Raw genomic sequence first — 19,554 nt, 5'->3', positions numbered from 1 at the left:
TCATGTATAGTGCTTGGAAACCCTAAGGACAATTATGATATGGCGAGCGAGTATTTTGTACTTCAATTTTACGGCTTCATGTCACTCACAAGTTAGTTTGATGTTACGTACATTATTAACATTACAGAAACCACATATTCCTGCCAGTTTTAATATGTATTTTGTAATCAACAAGTGTGTAACACCGGTCAAAGTTTCACACTTCTCTGGCCATTATCTCCGTAACCGTTCAACTTTGGACATAGGTGTTCTGGGTTATATCGGCATAATTTAACATAAGGAACACCCTCCCGAAGTTTGGCACATTCCTCCTGGGACACCCTGTATAAACAGATATCTATAATCAGTAACATAAGATACCCAGAGACAGCGCAGTCGGTATAGTGACTGGCTATGGGCTGGACGGCCGAGGGGTCGTAGTTCGAGTCCCGGTGGGGTCAAGAATTTTCTCTTCTGCACGTCGCCCAGACCGGCTTTGGGGCCCACCCAGCCTCCTGTCCAATGGTTATCAGAGACTCTTTCCCCAGGGACAAAGCGGCCGGGGCGTGAAATTGACCACTCACCTCAAATGAGTGCCGAGGTCAAGAAAATATGGATATATACATCTATTCCTCCATACGCCTTCATGGTGTAGTGTTCAATTACACAGAGAAAATTTTATCTTTTTTTTTACCCAGTTATTGAATCTGACGAAACATGCAACCCCGTCTCAAGAGAATTTGAACCATGTTAGGAACACTTCAGTATTACATCTCTTCTGACCCCGATGTCAACCCCCCCCCAAAAAAAACCCTTCACAATTCCAATTCCGACGGGGCAGCGTGAATTGATGGCCTTATTATCGTGCTAGCTTGCGACAGAGTTGCATAGAGTCGCCGCCTACAATTCAGATGGCTCTCAACTTTTCACCCCCTTCCAAAGCCATCACCCACTCTCGCCCCCCCCCACCAAAAAAAAATGAAGCAGCTGCGGTGGAGACGAATCTCGCAGGACAGAAGTGAACTAGTGGGCTCAGATCTACGGGCCTTCCGACGTGGCGTCGGCTACATCGAGGCAGACAGCGTTGGCTGTCGGCAGCAGCGAACAGAACTTCGATCCGACTCGATGGGCATGCGCCAATACAGAGTTCTCCTTCACTATCACAGCAACACAGGCATAAAGTGCAACTTCACCGACGAGTACTATCTGCTGGGGTATGATGCCCTGCAGTCAGGTACAAGTTCACCGACGTTTCGGAATAAAACAATAGGTAAGTCAAGTAAGCAACGTGCAAGATGTAGGCGTACTTTCTTCCGAAACGTCCTCAAACTTCTACCGGACTACACTGCGTCATACACCAATAGCTCGGACTATTCGTAGACACAGCTATGAGAACTCCAAACTCAACAAAAACGAACTTCGTGGCCTGTAGTCTGCAAGCGAACTATACCGACCGAGCGACCGCCGCTTGTCGGCGGATAGAGAGTGTCGCGTGGTCAGCGCAACGGATCACCACGGCCGTTAATCTCGGTTTTCTAGACCGGAGGAGCTATTTCCTTGAAATACCTCCTCAATTATCCTCACGAGGCTGACTGGACCCCGTTCCAGATCCACCTATTTCTCGGAAAATCTGGTAGGGCCGGGAATCGAACACGGGACCTCTGGATCTGAAGGCAGGAACCCTGACCACTAGAACACGTACATTTATTTTATTTTGATTTTAACCACGGTTATTCTTAACAGACTTTATCTTCGTATTGTCTGGGTCTAAAAAAATAACAAACTTCTTAACTTATCAGAATGAGCGATAAAGGTCTGGGTTCGAAACCATTTCTACGTATATTTATAGATGCCGCAACTATTACTAATCATCATCATCATCATTAGCAAAACAGTACTTTCTAAGCCATAGCATTCCTTAGAAGAGTCTGTCAGATTTGATCCAGTTTTCATTTTTCGAATTTCACATTTTTTTTTTCTTTTTACAGAGCAAGGTGGTCAGCCTTGCATCCAACCCCCAACCTGGAGAACAAGGTCCTTCAGTGAGTGGTACCCCAGTTTAACCCCCAGTCACCCGGTTTCCTTTCGTCGCCTTCTACGACACTCAGGGCCAACTAACTAATATCCTGGAGCTGAGCCATTCGTGAGTAGCGTCTAGTTGTGCACCTATTCAAAAACTTCCCAACATTTTATGGTACCCGAAGGTTCATTAACGTGTTCACAGGAACCCTCCACAGGTCCCCATCCTGAGCCAGATCAATCCAGTTCATAGCATCCTACCTCTCTAAGATCCATTTTAATATTGTCCACCCACCTACCTCTTGGTCTTCCCAATGGTCTCTTCCCTCCTGGCTTTCCCACCAATATACTACATGCATTACTCTTGCTACATGCCCTGGCCATCTCTTCCTCCTTGACGTCATCATTCTGATTATACTTGGCGAAGAATACAAGTTATGAAGCTCCTCATCGTGCAGTTTTCTCCAATCTCTCGACACGGGGCTAAATCACATGAGGAATAATGATGAGTCAATAATAATGAAGATTTGTACTTTTCTCCAAGTATAATTAGAATCAAGGATGATGAGGTAGGTAGGGTATGTAGCACGAATGGGGAGGAAAGGAACGCATATAGGATATTTGTTGGAAAGTCAGAACAGACCACTAGGAAGACCAAGATGGAGGTGGGTGGACAATACTAAAATGAATCTTAGAGATATAGGATGGGATAGTATTGATTGGATTGATCTGTCTCAGGATAGGGACCAGTGGAGGGCTCTTGTGAACACGGTAATAAACCTTCGGGCTCCATAAAATGCTGGGAAGTTCTTGAGTATCTGCACAATTGGCGGCTCCTCAAGAAGGGCTCAGCTCCATGAGTGGGTGAATGGAATTAATGAGAGTCCTTGGGAAACCCACGAATATCAGCCGCGTGCGTACCAGTTTCCTCGAACGGAATGGATAGCAAACCCAAGTGCAACCGGACGAGAGTGGTGGGTCCATATCCTAGCGACAAGATGAACTACAGGCTGTACCTACATCTTCTCTACGATTACTATTACATTGTGCTTACGTTAATTTAATGAAGGAACGCCAAGTCCGCCTGGGACTGGGACTCACTACGACTTGTATCGCAACACTGAACTAAACAGGCTTGAGGACAATTACGAAATATCTGAATAGACGATCTCCTGCCTGAGATTCGAACCGAGAACTTTTCTAAGACATTCGGTGATGTGAATATGTAACAAGTGGAAAATAATGTATTGCAGCTGTAGCCTATTACAAAATCATCACATTTTTATGTTTGTTTTCTATTTTATTTCTTCATAACTCGTACTCTTCGCAAAGTATAATTAGAATGATCAAGTTAATGAGGATGAGATGGCCAGGGCATGTAGCATGGATGGGGAGAACAGAGATGAATACAGGATATTTATAGGAAAGCCAGAGGGAGACAGACCAACACGTAGGTCGGCAGACAATATTAAAATGGATCTGAGAGAGATAGGATGGGGTTTTATGGGCTGGATTAATCTGGCTCAGGATAGGGACCAGTGGAGGGCTCTTGTGAACACGGTAATGAACCTTCGGGTTCCATAAAATGCTGGGAAGTTCTTGAGTAGCTGCAGATTGGCGGCTTCTCAAGAAAGGCTCAGCTCCATGAAGTTAGTTAGCTTATTTAAAGACGCTTTCTCAACTGCATTGATTACTTATGTGGTTAAATTCCACACCGTTGAATGACAGGATGACTAATTAATGTGCTGGTAAGGATTTGGAAGGAAGCGGTCGTGAACTAATCGACGTTTCCTCCCAGCATTAGTAGAGAGGCACTGAGGACAATCTCGGAAACCTCAGTTAGGGTTGTATATAACCGAAAGGCAGGGTGACTGTGAATGATAAGTTGCGAAGCATTTGGAAGCGGTCGCGGCCTATTTTATCATACTTTCCTTATTTGTAAGAAATGAAAGTAGGCTTATGAGATCACCTGGCTGCATGTATGTATGTATCCCTCCCTATCGTTGCTGGGCAACGACTATGTAATCATATTCCCGCGGCAACGAACCCTACCACTATACCACAGAGGAGGTTTATGTTGGAAATTACCCACTATCAGAATCTGAGTGTAACCCCGAAAAGTAACACATGTAGCATACAACTATAATGTAAAACTTCTGTTTCACATCGGTGATTTTCGAATTATGGGGCGTCCTACCGCTCAGGGGGGCGCGCGACCAGTTAGTTAGGGAGCTACGAGCTATTCTGGGAAACTTACACAGTAAAACCGAATTAATTTGTAAAACTTTATAAATATTGTCACACGAATGTGTGACTCTCGACGGGGGTTTGGATTGGATATTGGATTTACTGACCACTTACACACAAGACTCGAAACTACAAGCAACTACAGCTCCACCGCTAATCTCCATAACTCACAAACCACCACAGCACTAGCAAGCCTTTTCCAGCCTATCTCTTTACCAGCCGTTCCCTGGTAACGCCTTCTAATAATGGAGATTCTTCAGCTTCCGCGCTCAAGTCCTCTCTGGATGACGTCTCCTTTCAACTGTCCCTCTTCTTCACAGCATCCCGTACATAACTCACTTGGTCGCCCCAACTGCCTTCTCGGCACGGACCACCGTAGAAACACCCCGTTTCCAACAATACTTCTATTGTTGCGTGTCGATTCGTTGATGAGACGTTGACTAGAAACGACACTGGCATATCCGCCTATCTAGCGGTCGTTGCATAGTAACGGCTGTATACGCTACAATATTAAAGATAAAACCACAAATGTCTTACTTTAAAATGAACAGAACACAGAATTAAGAAAGTGGGAGGCGCCAAGAACTGTTTGCTATGCTGAATAGGCGCCATTTTACAAAGCTCGGAAACCACCGACCTACCCAATTGCACAAACCCAAAGTTAATATTCCTACAATTAATTAATTATTGACACAAACCTAACAGAGAATCATGGTGATAAATTGTGAACCCAATTTCATCTGCTCTTGCAGGACTTGAGGTTCTCACACAGCGGTGGTTATAAAATGTCATATATTCTCAGATATAACGTGTAGTCCGTTGAAAGTCAACGGACGTTTCATAGGAACATGTCGCCTCCATCTTCAGTTTCCAATAATAAGCTGCTTGCCACCTGTTTTCACGCTAGTTTCTTCTTCGACCCTGAAGATAGAGACGATTCAGAAACGTCGGTTCGCTCAACGGACTACAGGACGTTAAATTCCAGAAGATAGAGCTCTTTTTAAAATCTGCTCTTAATCTTGTCAGGAACGTAATTTAGATCCATTGTCATTCCCAATTACTGCCATCTGTTGAAGCTGAAGAAAACCAAGTCTGACAATCGATTTCTCGTACTAAACCCACAAGCGTTGCTGCAAGCAAGGGACTTTACATGCAGAACCACTATCCCGTAGGTAACCTTTCTAAAACGTATAGTTAAATTAGAATTCAGAACACAGCGTCAGGAAGAGAACGGCGCTTCGCTCCTCACTCGCTTAACCTCTTTCAAAATGATGAACTGACCGACCTCCAGTAAAAATTATTAAAGATATGCAGCTACATACTGATGAGAGATGTGTGTATTTCACCAAGCAGGCTGGTGTAGAGGTAAAGCTACCGTGAGGTATTCGGATCAAATATCGGCCAGGACATTGGTTATCCGAATTACGTGTTTTAATGGATTTTCTCAGTCCCGTAAGACAAATTTCGAGAAAGTATCTCGAAGGTCATGATCGCTTCTTTCCAAATTCTTTCCAATTCAACAATTATTCTACCTTTCAACGCTAAACAGTCAACGCTGACAGCAACGTAAAACAAACCACACACACACACACACACATATATATATACAGTAGAACTTGGTTATAACGTCATCAAAGGGACCTAAAAATAGTGTCGTTATAAACGAATGTCGTTGTAACCGAAATGGGCCCTTCCACAGTAGCCTTATGTTAGTCAAGTAAAAATCTACCAAAAACCGAGTTAAAATGTTGCATTTTTAGTGAAATACGTAGTTAAGTACAGACTAACGTAACATTAACGTGGAATTGCCCAAATGTGTAATATCAAAGACATATTACAGCGCTTTTCACTGACAATACACAGTGTATTTCACGAATCACTTTAACTTTCTCTTCAATGCTTAAAACTTTCCTTTTCATTGCCATGTTTTCGCTACTGCACTTCTCTGGGTTTAGGCAGGAACACTATAGGGTAAGTAGACAATGTGAGGTCCTGTTAGACGAGATTCTAGGAAAGGAATGCAGTTAACAACCTGCCGCGTCCTCTTGCACTATTCACGCAGTCCCACCCCACACCCTTGTTTTCGCATAAAACCCACGCTCCTCTTGCAGCCCGCGGTCGTATTCTTCCAGGACAGTCACGTCAGCAAGTAGAGAAAGTGAGGGTGGGCAGACACATCGAACTTTCCCACGATATCAGAGAAATTCAGGAATGAAAATGACGTTACATACGAGGTTGATGCATTTGTGCATGTCGTACTAAGCAAGGTATAAAAACAGTTGCTTTATGAGGAATTAGTTCGTACCATTGAATATTTGACGCAATAGACAAGGTGTCGCAGAAACCGATGTTGCTATAACCAAGTTTTACTGTATATATATACTACTTCTACCGTCCTATACCAACATCGTTTGTCTCAATAAGGCAACGTCCTTATGCGTAATTAGTTAAGCATGAAGACATATTGGAGAGTGGATGTATAGATCCACATTTTCTTGACCTCTGCACTAATTGGAGGTGAGTGGTCAGCTTCACGTCTCGGTCGCTTTATCCCCGTGGAAAAAGCCCCCCTTTCCCACTGGAAAGGAGGCTCGGTGGGTCCCAGAGCCGGTCTGGACGACATGAAAATTGAGCCCACCGGGACTCGGAACACCGATCCGTCGGTCGCCCAGCCAGTCGCTATAGCGATTGCACTATCCCTGGTCCCATTTGTCTCAATTGCTATAGAAAACGAAATCAGATCTTTTATCAATTGTAGGATTAAGTCATGACTTTCCGGAACCAGAGAAACTGCTGTGTCCATCTGCATTCGCCCGATAAACTCCTTTCGTCTTTCAAGAACGATAATTTCCCTTAAACACGCTGGAGTCGGAGACAGCTCAGTTGGTATAGCGTCAAAGTTACGGGGTGGGTGGCCGGGGTTCGATTCCCGGCAGAGGCAAGATTCTTTTTTCTTCTCCGCAGTATTCAGACCGCCTCTGGAGCCCCCCTGCCTTCCTATGCATTGGGTACCAGGGACTCTTTCACCGGGAATAAAGCGGACGAGGTGTGAACCTGGCCACTCACCTCCAACTAGTGCCGAGGTCAAGAAAACGTGGATCTATACATCCACTCCCCAATGCGTCTTCATGGCACAGGAACAAACTTTATACACGTTTTATTAATCACGATCATCGAATGCAATGTCTCCTTACACAGCAGGTGAGGGACGCCGGAAACCAACACGAATCCACTTACACCGTTCATGTTTTGCAGAGCCGGTACGGCAGAGGAGAAAGGGGTGCCGGTAGTGGTGGTAAAAACGACTAAAGTGGCGGGGTTGGTTGCGCGAGTGCCTCTATGTCTTGGGTCGCTGAGTGCCAGTAGACCGGGAGCTTGGGACCAGAACGGTCAAGAGCACAGGCACGGTTAAGGGCGGTTATAGGGAGTCAACACAACATCAGAGGGGGTAGTTGGCGCGGGTGAGAGGGTTGGTAGCTGACATCATCATCAGAGGGGAGACAAATTCTCTCTCCCCCTTGGCTGTGAGTCAGTTGTGAGCTGATATTCGACAAGATCGGATGTGAACTAATCCTCGAAAGGATTTAACGTAATAAGTAACTGGCAGAGTCCTGAAAGGATATTTCACTCAAACCTGTTCGCAAGGAATTGCTCTTCCTTTCAATTAGACGTCACGTATTCGCGCCATGCCGAAGTTACATCAATTCTATATCGTGAGATAAATCCAGTAACTTAATAACAACATTTGTGTTTTCCAATTACGAATAGTGACCAACATGTGAATAAACTAACTAACTTTTTAATTCGAAATGTAATGTTTCGAAACAATTATCATATAATAATTTGCAAAAAAGTTGTTCTTCCGTTCTTCTGAACTATTCGAGAATAGTTTTAAAGACAATTTTCTTCGTGAAAGTGCTTTAAGTGTGAACACAGTTAATGGAGCTAAGTGTGTTGTGAAATCGGGAAAAAATCTGTCTAAAGCTCATCTTTAAACAGAAAATAAATAAATAAAAGACAGTAATTTGCTTCTAAAGTTCAGTGACAATGGAGCTGAATAATTCGTATCGTTTACGAAACAAATTCACTGTTTTAACGAGTCATCAGTGCAGAAAGTGTCATCTTTTATGTGGTAAAAACAAAGGATGTGCATTACGTAAGGATTTCGTGACCATGTATGGTTAACAAACTCAAAAGGATACAACGAATTAAAAAAAAATCAGCTGACATGTCTTTCCCTTGTCGGCGAAAAGAACTAATACAGCGATTCAAATTTAATTTGTGTTTTGCCAACATGCTACGCTGTTCAGTTTCATTAGAGCACATTACGTATTTGTTTATATTCGTCTTGTCTCCCTTACAGCGCAAATCCGCCACTTTTGTCTACTCATGTCAGCAAAAACTGACCGCCAGAGCGTAGCAGGTCTGCGAAAGCGTTCTCAGTGTCCCCAAGAGAACTTGAATGCACTCATCACACCCAAAGTTCAGGCATGTAGACTGACATACTAATTTACATTGACATTTTAAGCCTCACGAAACACAATATATCGCATTGTTTTTTTTTATTTCGGATCTATTCACATTTGCGCTTTAAATTATTGTCCCCACAGCAACAAGTGTTGCCAAAAAAATACATACTAATGAACGGATGTGCAAAACTATTTATTTATTGCGTCATTTATATAAACAAATGAAAAATTAATCTCGACAAAATAAAACATACCTATGCACTGTATTTTATTTTTATGAATGAATATGTTTGCACTGCTGACAGTACATTTTTGTTTATCTGATTTAATTAAAAGTCGAATAAATAACGATATATCGAAGGCATGAGGACAAAATGACCTTTCACACTTCACAGAAACGATCAACGCAGTGAGACATGTGAACTACCTTAAGTAGCTTCCCAACAGGACAATGGACATCCCCCTATATCGCGTGTTTTAAAACAACATGGCCCAAAAGTTGTTAGCAACCGCGCTAGTGTTAGTAGTGGTGCAGGCAGACGGCGGGACGGAACCGAGTTCGTGCCCCATTAAGTGTGTGTGCGTGAACGCGACGGCTGCCTCGTGCGCAGGGATCGACAGCGACCTGCGTCATCTTCCGGTGTCCATGAGGAGCCTTGAGGTTCTTAACACGTCAAGACCTGACATCATTGCAGACGTCGCCGGGGTAACTCTTCCCACCCTCACAGAACTGGCCTTAACAAACTGTCGTATCCGCGCCCTAAAGAGCGGACAATTCGCGAGTTTGGATCGCGTGACAAGACTGCATCTCACATCTAATTTCATTACGAACATGCCCGAAGGAGTGTTTACTCATATGAGTTCTTTAAAAGTGTTAAATCTCAGCGGGAACTCTATTTCTGATGTCAGTACTCGTTGGCTGAAAGACCTGCGGAGTCTTCAGGTGTTGGATATATCTTCCAATAACATTTCAAATTTGGAAGAAGATGCGTTTGCATGTCTTCCAGCGCTACAAATGTTGAGTTTCAGTGAAAACCAGCTTTCAGCTGTTTTGCCGAGTATGTTTAGCGGTCTCAACAACACTCTATATTTCCTCGATCTGTCGTTTAACAAGATATCGCTTTTAAACACCGATGCATTTGGCGGCCTTCACAGTCTAAGGACGCTTAACTTGGCTGGGAACAACCTTCAGGTTCTACAGGAACACTGTTTCAATGGGCTGATAAGTCTCCAGCAATTAGATGTATCCGAAAACAACATCTCTTCCCTTGATAATGGTGTTTTTAAAGAACTTAACAATCTCCAAAGACTTAATTTGAGTGGAAACCGGCTGGAAACGCTTAGTGATCAATGTTTCTGCGGTCTCATGCATCTCCAGCAGCTCGATGTGTCATGTAATCGGATCTCCAGTGTGTCTCCCGGCACGTTCCAGTCGTTGGGCGGACTCACGGATCTGTTACTGGCCGACAACCCGGTGCTGGGCCGCTTGAGACAGGAGCTCATGGTCCTGGTAGGGACAGGCCGGAGACTTCAAGCCGTGGACGTATCAAGATCAGGTCTCACTCAAGTTCCGGCAGCGCTCACGAGATCTATCCGTACTTTACAATTAGCGGGAAACTCGGTGACCACCGTCCAGTGTGGAGACCTGGACAGCTACCCTCTTCTTCAACTTCTGAATCTTGCTGACAACCAGATAGAAGAAGTGGAAGAAGACGCCCTTGGAAGGCTTGAACTGCTCTCCACTCTGTATCTGTCAGGCAACCATCTCCATACCGTACCACGGAGCTTGCCGTCGGGGTTAATAACCCTCCATCTACAGGGCAACCGCATTCAAGAACTGAACTCAAGTGACCTCCAAGGTCTTCCTCATCTCAAATTTTTGTCACTGCGTTGTAGTGGTATCATGATCATACAGAATGGTGCGTTCAATCAGTTGACAGCACTGGAGATCTTAGATATGTCAGATAATCCTCTGAAAAGTCTTCCAGGAAATGCTCTATCAGGACCACTAATGACTGTTCTTAGACTGTCGCATCTTGACGGCATTAGTTCTTCTGCATCTAATGCTACAGAGATGTCTTTCCCAGTTACATCGCCTGAGAGGTTAGAAGTGTTAGAACTTGATTCAAGCCCAGTTCTAGCTGAACAGCTTCTGGCTGATACGGCTGCTCTTGCGGCCTTTCGTCAACTTCGTGAGTTAAATCTCGTTAACACTGGACTGACAAATCTTCGGTCTGATTTGTTCCACTTCCTCCCACGGCTCCGTACACTCCGGTTAAACGGGAACCTGTGGGAATGTGAGAACATGCTCTGGCTGGCCAACTGGGTACGTCAACAGCAGAAACACCAGCAACAGGAATTGGAAACCTCCCTTCAGGATGCCTACTGTGCATCCCCTCCACATCTTGCTTCTAGACCTGTCATCCATATTCATGACGAAGATTTCAACATCACAACCAGCAGCACACAACCATCTACATTCCTCTCTATGCCAGTGAAAAGCAACACTTATGAAGCAACTACAGAAACCAGGTACGATGCATCAGTTACAACAGAAATGTTTTCAATTTTCAAAATATTCAATACAGTGGTCTCTCATAACATAACACCTTTCACTCCTCTCCCTGAAGGTTCTCTGGATAATCAGTCACGAGAACAATTATTCACCAAACTACCTACACACTCTATACAGCACTTCAATACCAACAGCAATTCAACAACAACCACATTTAAAACAGCTGAAATGTCACCTTTCAATGCCACAAACAATGTTCCCACAACCACACAACCTGAAAATTCTTCCACTGCCAATAATGCATTTGCAATTCCTTCCACTTTCATAGAATCAGAAGAAGTCTTATTCAATACTACCGCGGTTTATGAAGATAACTTCGTTACTAACATCAATTCCAGTGATTCATTATCAGTCACAAGCAGATCTGATTTTGATGATGATTTTAAGACTGCCCACTATACAGACATCAGAACTTCAAGAACTTTATCTGTAGATGAAGTATCCAGCAACTATAGTATTCATAATGCAGTTTCTCCAACCAAAAACTATACAATGACCTATCCAACTAATGACAATACAGAACAGAATCAAGTAACATTTCTAACTACACCCGGTTTAAAAGCTCAGTTCAAAGTAATGAACAAAAATGTACATGATGAAAAAAAATTTCTATTCACAGGGGAAAACTCAACAGAGAGAAATGAAAAATCATCCTATAATATTAAAAATATTACTACACAAAATCAAAGTATTGCTTCAAAAACTACAATCACAGTTCTGCATATAAACGTAACACACTCTGAAAACCATAAGATATATATCAACATTCCATCAAACTCCACAAGAAATATTTTCCCAAACAAATCTTGGACACAACACAAATTCTTTCGTAACTCGAAGAATAAGGGCGTTCTTCCAAGTACTGAGCCCATTCAAAGTGTACATGATAATCTGAACCTCTACAAAGTTGCTTCAAATTCCATGAACAATGATACAGTACTTAAACAAACTTTCACCAACAAAGACCCCCCAAAATGTAAACATTATCATCACAAGTCTCTTAATAACATCATACAAGGAGATGAGTCTCTGAGATCAGACATTCAAGAAAACGTAACCAGAGATAACACCAGTCCACTAGAGGCAAGTCTTTTCAACAAAACTTCAGAAAATCACATAAATGAAAGTTCAGATCTTACATATAAATCTGTACATTACACCGAATTCAATTACCATAACATGAACACAAACATGACTACTAACCATTCCACCTCAAATTCCAAAATTCAAGTCCAAAGCCCATCAAATAGTTCTGTTCACAACTCTGCATATAGGAACCATTCTAGCATGGTTCCTACAGGCTTTTATGTAAATAAACTCAAGTTTGGAGACAGATACAACTCTGTGAGTTTAGAGAAAGTTGTGGTATCAGAACATGGCAATGCGACAATTAGTGGTATGAACAATGGTGTGAGTGTTACTTACAACAAGATATACGGCAAAAGTGACATTACTACAGAACAGCAACCTAAAGTAACTTCATACCTCGATGCAGAGAAACTAGGTTTTGAGAATGTGACTCTTGCCATAGGAGACAAGTCTGTGTTTTACAGTAGCCATGCTAGTGATGCATTTGCTTCAAGTGTACACGTAACAATTAAGGAGAACATTTCAACATCTCTGTTCTCGGGTTCACATCCTAGTATGTTTGTTTTGTTGGGTGTGGGACTTGCCATGGCAGGTGCATTTGCCATGGCAATATCACACTGTGCAAAACGTAGAAGACGCCAAGCTGTTGAATACAGTCGACAACAGGACATTGAGGTTAGAAGTATGTCAAGTATTGGTGATTTGTGGTGACATTCGCCCAGATACTAAAGTATGGTTCCCATAGGACAGCAATATATAATCATAAGGAAATTGGATAATGCCCATTAAATACATAAAAATCATGTTTCAGTCAATAGAATGATTGATCATTTCAAGTACCATGAACACAAAGATATGTTCATGAATATCAGAGCATGTTATTTTTCAACATACACTTCTGAAATAATGAAGCTGTAATAAGATGTCCCTGCCTCACTGACCAAGAATGCCCAAACTTAAATATCAGTACACTGATTGATGAGGAAATTACGCATCATTTCTACTGTTTTGATATAATACCAAAAATGCAGAGCTGAGTTAACATGTATGCTGAATAACAATAGCAGAAATCATTCCTGACCTAGATGAAGCATCGAGAGATGATTACGAAATTGAGCATATAAAGTTTCTGGCAATATAAATGTCAATGCCAGAGGTCAATGATTGTCATGTGTAGGAAAAGCTATACTTTTTGATGGGTTTAATTTACAACAGAGAGGTCTGCCAGGCCATTGTCTCATCAGCTAATTTAATAAGTGTTACAAAAGTGCAGCATACTGGTGTGCCATGAAAACAATATAATTGTACCATGTGATTTACTTATTTTCCATTTTAATAATGTACTTTCTCAACCTTGGAATTGGGGTTTGATTACCAGCAGAGGCAAGAGATTTTCCTCTTTTCCACAGTGCCCAGAGCAGCACTGGTCCCTGTCAAGGCTGAAACTGGAACCCAGAATATCCAAAATACCAAGGATGAGCACTATCTACTCAACCAATCATCTAGTGTTTCATGGGGGAATTAAAGAGAAATATATGACTACTTGAAACACATACAGGGTGTTTCACGACTTTAGGGCATAACTGCAGGAGGTGATTTCCTAGGTCTTTGTGATCAAAAAAGTTCATATAAACGTGTGTCCGATTTTTGGACGGTTACGGAGTTATTACTGTATTAAACTCAGAATAGAAGGTAACGATTACCGACAATAAATGGAACAAAATAATAAACCAGCATAATACATGATTCATTTAAAGTATGAATGTAAAGTTGACTTCGTGATATTACCTTTAATTTGAATTCACTGGCGCTTAAAGCTGATTTTCGAAAATGCCACCGCCAGCAGCAACACAGGCTGCCGCTCGGTTGTGAACCGCGACGGACATACCAACCCTCCCCGCCTTAGGTACATCTCAAGTGTCGAGATAACGAGAGGGCTCTGTCTGTAGCTGGCTAAAAATAGCGACGTGCCAGCTGACAGACGCCGTTCACACGAGGGCGTGTACGGGAATGAAAAAACGGTCATGACTCCATAATTGTCCAAAATCAGACACATGTTTATATGAACTTTTTTGATCACAAAGACCTAGGAAATCACCTCCTGCAGTTATGCCCTAAAGTCGTGAAACACCCTGTATAATACAAGGAAAGTCTTTGAATAAAGACAATATTATACAGTAAACTGGTCCCAGCTAATAGGAATAAAATGAAAAGCTGCTATTTTGGATAACATGGGCTTCCAGTTTTCACCACACCATAAAGATGTATGGGGGAATAGAAGTATATTCTTAACAATGGCACTAGATGGAGAAAATCTATGCCACTGCCTGAAAATGAATCCTGTTCAGCTCATAGGTTAATCTTTATATTAACTGACCTATCCTGGCTGCAGATAAAGTAAGAACACTGTTCAAATACAACAAAAAGCAAGATACAAATATATACCAATTTCCTTAACTTCACATACCAAGGTCTGCCCCTTATTTTACTCTGCCTCTGCTATAGATGTTACTTACACTAGTTCTAATGTGGCTGTTCTCACTTAATTAAATCATCATATTTCTTTTGAAATGTACCCTCGTAATGCAAAGGAAGCCGTTACTGTTAAGTTGCTACAGAGAGAAATTTTTTTAAACCCACTTTCAAAGTGTACCTTTTCAACTGTCAGCATAATAACTGTCTACCATGAAAACGCTAGCTACCATTGGTACCGTTCCCTTTTAGTATAATTACTTACAAAGAAATAAAAATAAAATAACGCTAGAATGCCAAGTTCAGAAATGATATTCTAATGTTTCAAAGGCCTCATCTGGCTTTGACTTGTGAGTTAATTACGAGCGACAGACTGCCACCATGGGAAATTACCAATAAGCTATGCGCAGTCCAGCTCTGTGCATCATCCGACGTGAGGCAGACCCTACTTGCAAATATCATGCTCTAATGGTTCCCAATTGCACACTGATTTATGACATAATTAACCAATTCTGTTATATTGATCATAGGCAGTATCCATTCATGGTGATGTACTTGTCTAATTTAGAGATACATGTTTCTGGAAGTTACAGCAGTACATAAAATGTGTTCTTATGTAAATAACATGCTTCAATGATCTATAACTAAATATTTATGACTGACTGTTTAAAATGCCAAAGATGATGATGTGACCCACAATTTGTGACACATAAAGGATGTCCACAACATATATATTACCGGAAATGAAGCCATGTTCACTTTCAGTACAATTTTGACTAATGATACCATTAGCGAAATCTGTTAAAATAGCAATATTAATTTGATACACGTGCCAAATTTATGGAAAACAAAAGAAACAGAGTACAGATCTATGGCATTATATCATCACTGAGCATATAAAATAAATTAAAGAGAACCTAGAACATAATGTTAAGTACGGACACACTGTATAAGTCATACTTGATAATGTTATACTTAAGATTTCTTCTCTAGGTGTTATATACTTGTGATAATGGCTAATATAGGACATTACTGACGGTTGAACTTGTGTTCAGCTGTACTGCACAGTTCTAACTGAAATCCCTGACATAAACTTGGATTACAAAGACACCACATACGTAGTGGGTCAGAATTTCATGTTGCTCACCAAAATAAAATACAGAAGAAATCAAACAGTATTAATAAGAAAAACAATAATAAAAATGTGAATGGTGAACATGAGGTATATATATTTTTTTTACCTTCAAGGTAGCAAGAACTGAAATAAAGTATAAACAGTGAATAATAACTTTAAAAAAAAAACTTTATAACATCAAATATTTTGTATATCAAATGTTGTTCTTATATTTCAGGACAACAATTTGATGAATACTGACACTTTTTCTGCTCTCACAGAAACTTTAGACTTGAAATGTAATTAACCTTTGAGTGAGCCTATATTTTTTACGGCAATGGCAAGTGTATAGGTGAAACTTTCAAATAAACCCAAGGGTAGCCACTAGGATTTTTTGCTACTGTAATGTAAAGATTGCTAACCAATTTCTATTTGCTAGACATGTAAAATGAGGAAGTGAATACAAGGATCTATCATGTAAACTTAAAACTGTTATTATTTTTACATCCCAATTCTTGTGTGTTAAAGCCAAAATAATCCTCTTTCATTTCGCTCTCTTGAAAGAATCGACTGAAGTGTACAAGTGGCACACTGGAAAAATGAAGATATATGTTCATGGAAAGAATCACGACTGAATAATTTATGTGGCTAGAACAGCATGAGAAACACGTCAATGCCCCCCCCCCATCTACTGTCCACTGTTCCGTGACAGTGTATGGTAGGAACGACACAGACACAAAAAGAAAACCTCTGAAGCCCCCATCCAAATCATGCGATGTTTTTCTCCAGTACTTTATAAATATTTTAGTGGCAACAGGTGGAATAGACAGACACAACAAAGTTTAAGGGTTGACATATGGTCTATTTACCATGAGTTGGGTGCAGTCCATTTGTAGGTTGAAAGACTGCAACCAAGTTTACAGATTTTAATTAACAAACCACTTCAATTACTTCACTGCAAACAGAATGCATAGGTAATCACTCACTCACTCAAGGACCTGAGCCCTTCTTGAGGAGCCAATTCTGCAGCTACTCAAGAACTTCCCAGCATTTTATGGAACCCAAAGGTTCACTACCATGTTCACAAGAGTCCTCCACTGGTTCCTATCCTGAGCCAGATCAATCCAATCCATCCCATCCAATCTAAGATCCTTTTTAATATTATTCACCCACCTATGCCTTGGTTTTCCCAGTGGTCTGGCTTTCCCAACAATATTTATGTGCATTCCTCTTCTCACCGTTCATGCTACATGCCCTGCCCATCTCATCCTCCTTGACTTGATCATTCTAATTATACTTGGAGAAGAGTACAAGTTATGAAGCTCCTCATTATGCAATTTTCTCCAACCTCCTGCCACTTCATCTCTCTTCGGTCCAAGCATTCTCCTCAACATCCTGTTCTCAAACTATGCTCATCAATAGAATAAAGTCACTTGTACAACATCTCAAGTGAGGCTGCAACTTGAAAACATCAAGTAACATTATACTCATCTGAAATAATCATACCCCAAACAAGTACTTCACGGCTGGATTCAAAACACATCACTAAAATTCTTGGCAGAGTGACACCGTATCTGGCTTGTACTCAGATTGCATGTATCCCTACTGAACTCCAGCTATCCTGACACTTTCTCCGGTCCCTTATGGTAAATGCTAGATTGATTTCTTGCCAGATTTATCCCTATAAAACCATTTCACAGCACCAAGAAACTTGATCTCAGTTTCCAACATATGGATGCACAATGTGATATAAATGCTTTGCTTGTCTTTCAAATGATGACAATAAAAACTGAAACTTAAAATTATAAGTCCACATCTTGTTAAAAAACAGTCTGTAATAAAATGGTTTATGGTTTTATATCCTCTTTGTCCCTGTAATCATCATAATCATAATCTTGCAGTTATGGACCTACCCACATCTTGATCCAGCCTGAATTCATTTGTTCAGTAGTCTGTAATTTCTAATAGTATAAATTCCCAACTGCATAATGAGGAGCTTCGTAACTTGTACTCTTCGCCAAGTATGATTAGAATGATCAAGTCAAGGAGGAAGAGATGGGCAGGGCATGTAGCATAAATGGGGGAGAAGAGGAATGCATATAGGATATTGGTGGGAAAGCCAGAAGGAAAGAGACCACTGGGAAGATCAAGGCATTGGTGGGTGGACAATATTAAAATGGTTTTAGAGAGATAGGATGGGATGGTACAGATTGGATGGATCTGGCTCAGGATAGAAACCAATGGAGGGCTCTTGCGAACACGGTAACGAACCTTCGGGTTCCATAAAATGCTGGGAAATTCTTGAGTAGCTGCAGAATTGATGGCTGCTCAAGAAGGGCTTAGTTCCATGAGTAAGTTAATGAGTATAAATTCCCAGTGCTGGGAAGTTGCCATACAAAACGTCAAACATTGGGCCCCCACCATGACCATAAATATTTAAGAATCAAAAACCATAATACACAAAATTTGGAAGTATGTTCATGCATTCTCATAACACACTTCACAAGTTACAACGGGTCATCTGTTAATGCTATCAAACTGGAAGCTAAATAAAAATACAAGGCTATAATATTCTATTACACATTAAGAATCAAAATTGGTTTACTTACCCTGCTTACTGACAAGTCCTCTATCAAAAGCTTGGGGCCGGTACAAAGTATTACATGACCTAATCCATAAACACAAGGAAAGAAAAACGTGGCCCTAACAAAGGTTACATATTTTTCAAGATTCCATTACCACATGAAACTTCACAATAATACATTATGGGGGTTCGTGCCCCACCACAGACGTTTGCATAGTCACCACGCTGGTGTTATTTAATGAAGGGAAATTTTAATGACAAACATGGGATGATTTGTAACAGTATGATAATCACAGTAAGTTTCATTAAAATTTGTCATTTAATTAAAAAATTAATGACATGGGTTGGGTGAAAAGACACACACATACATGGCGATACTAAGATACCGTTCTTCTTTATATGAGAAGTTGACAGAAAGCTGAGACCTGAAATTATGGAAGTTAATCTCCTGACACATGGGGAAGGGGAAGAGGAAGAGATAATAGAGCCTCCAACAAAGGAAGAAGTGGAAGAAGCAGTAAAGGAACAAAAACTAAATAAAGCACCAGTAGGAGATAACATACCAGCAGAATTATTGAAGGCAGGAGGACAAGAAGGAATAATAGCACTCCACAGAATTATAAATAAAGTGTGGGAAGAAGAAAAGATACCAGAAGATTGGGGAAAGAGCATTATATGTCCCATATCTAAACAAGGGGATAAATTAACATGTAGCAACTATAGAGGTATATCATTACTACTGATAGCATATACAATTTTAACAAGGATACTAAAAAAGAGACTGGATCCATATATAGAAAAAATAATAGGGGAATATCAATCAGGATTTCAACCCAATAGGTCAACAATAGACAATTTATTCACCCTGAGACAAATAATGGAGAAATGCTGGGAATTTAATATAGATATTTACCTATGCTTCATAGATTTTAAACAAGCATATGATACAATAATAAGGAAGAAATTAAGGATGATTATGTCCACTTTTGGTATTCCAACAAAACTA

General features: G+C 41.0%; 2 protein-coding genes across 2 annotated transcripts in view; one reads left to right on the top strand and one right to left on the bottom strand.

The window, feature by feature from the left end:
- Positions 1-19,554, bottom strand: part of LOC111871645 (protein timeless homolog) — an 89,470-nt gene that overhangs the window by 59,150 nt on the left and 10,766 nt on the right. The window lies entirely within an intron of this gene.
- Positions 7,619-14,000, top strand: LOC111871643. Its single transcript, XM_023864879.2, has one exon. The coding sequence runs from the start codon at positions 9,202-9,204 to the stop codon at positions 13,087-13,089; it is 3,888 nt and encodes a 1,295-aa protein (XP_023720647.1). The 5' UTR covers positions 7,619-9,201; the 3' UTR covers positions 13,090-14,000.

Source organism: Cryptotermes secundus, unplaced genomic scaffold (assembly GCF_002891405.2).
Source record: "Cryptotermes secundus unplaced genomic scaffold, Csec_1.0 scaffold11, whole genome shotgun sequence".
NCBI classification, from domain to species: Eukaryota; Metazoa; Arthropoda; class Insecta; order Blattodea; family Kalotermitidae; genus Cryptotermes; species Cryptotermes secundus.
Note: the sequence above shows the minus strand (reverse complement) of the source record. Positions and strands in the feature narration are given on the sequence as shown.

Bases quoted from the DNA above. Each gene is read 5' to 3' on its own strand.
- LOC111871643 (XM_023864879.2), top strand. From the start codon at position 9,202: ATGGCCCAAAAGTTGTTAGCAACCGCGCTAGTGTTAGTAGTGGTGCAG.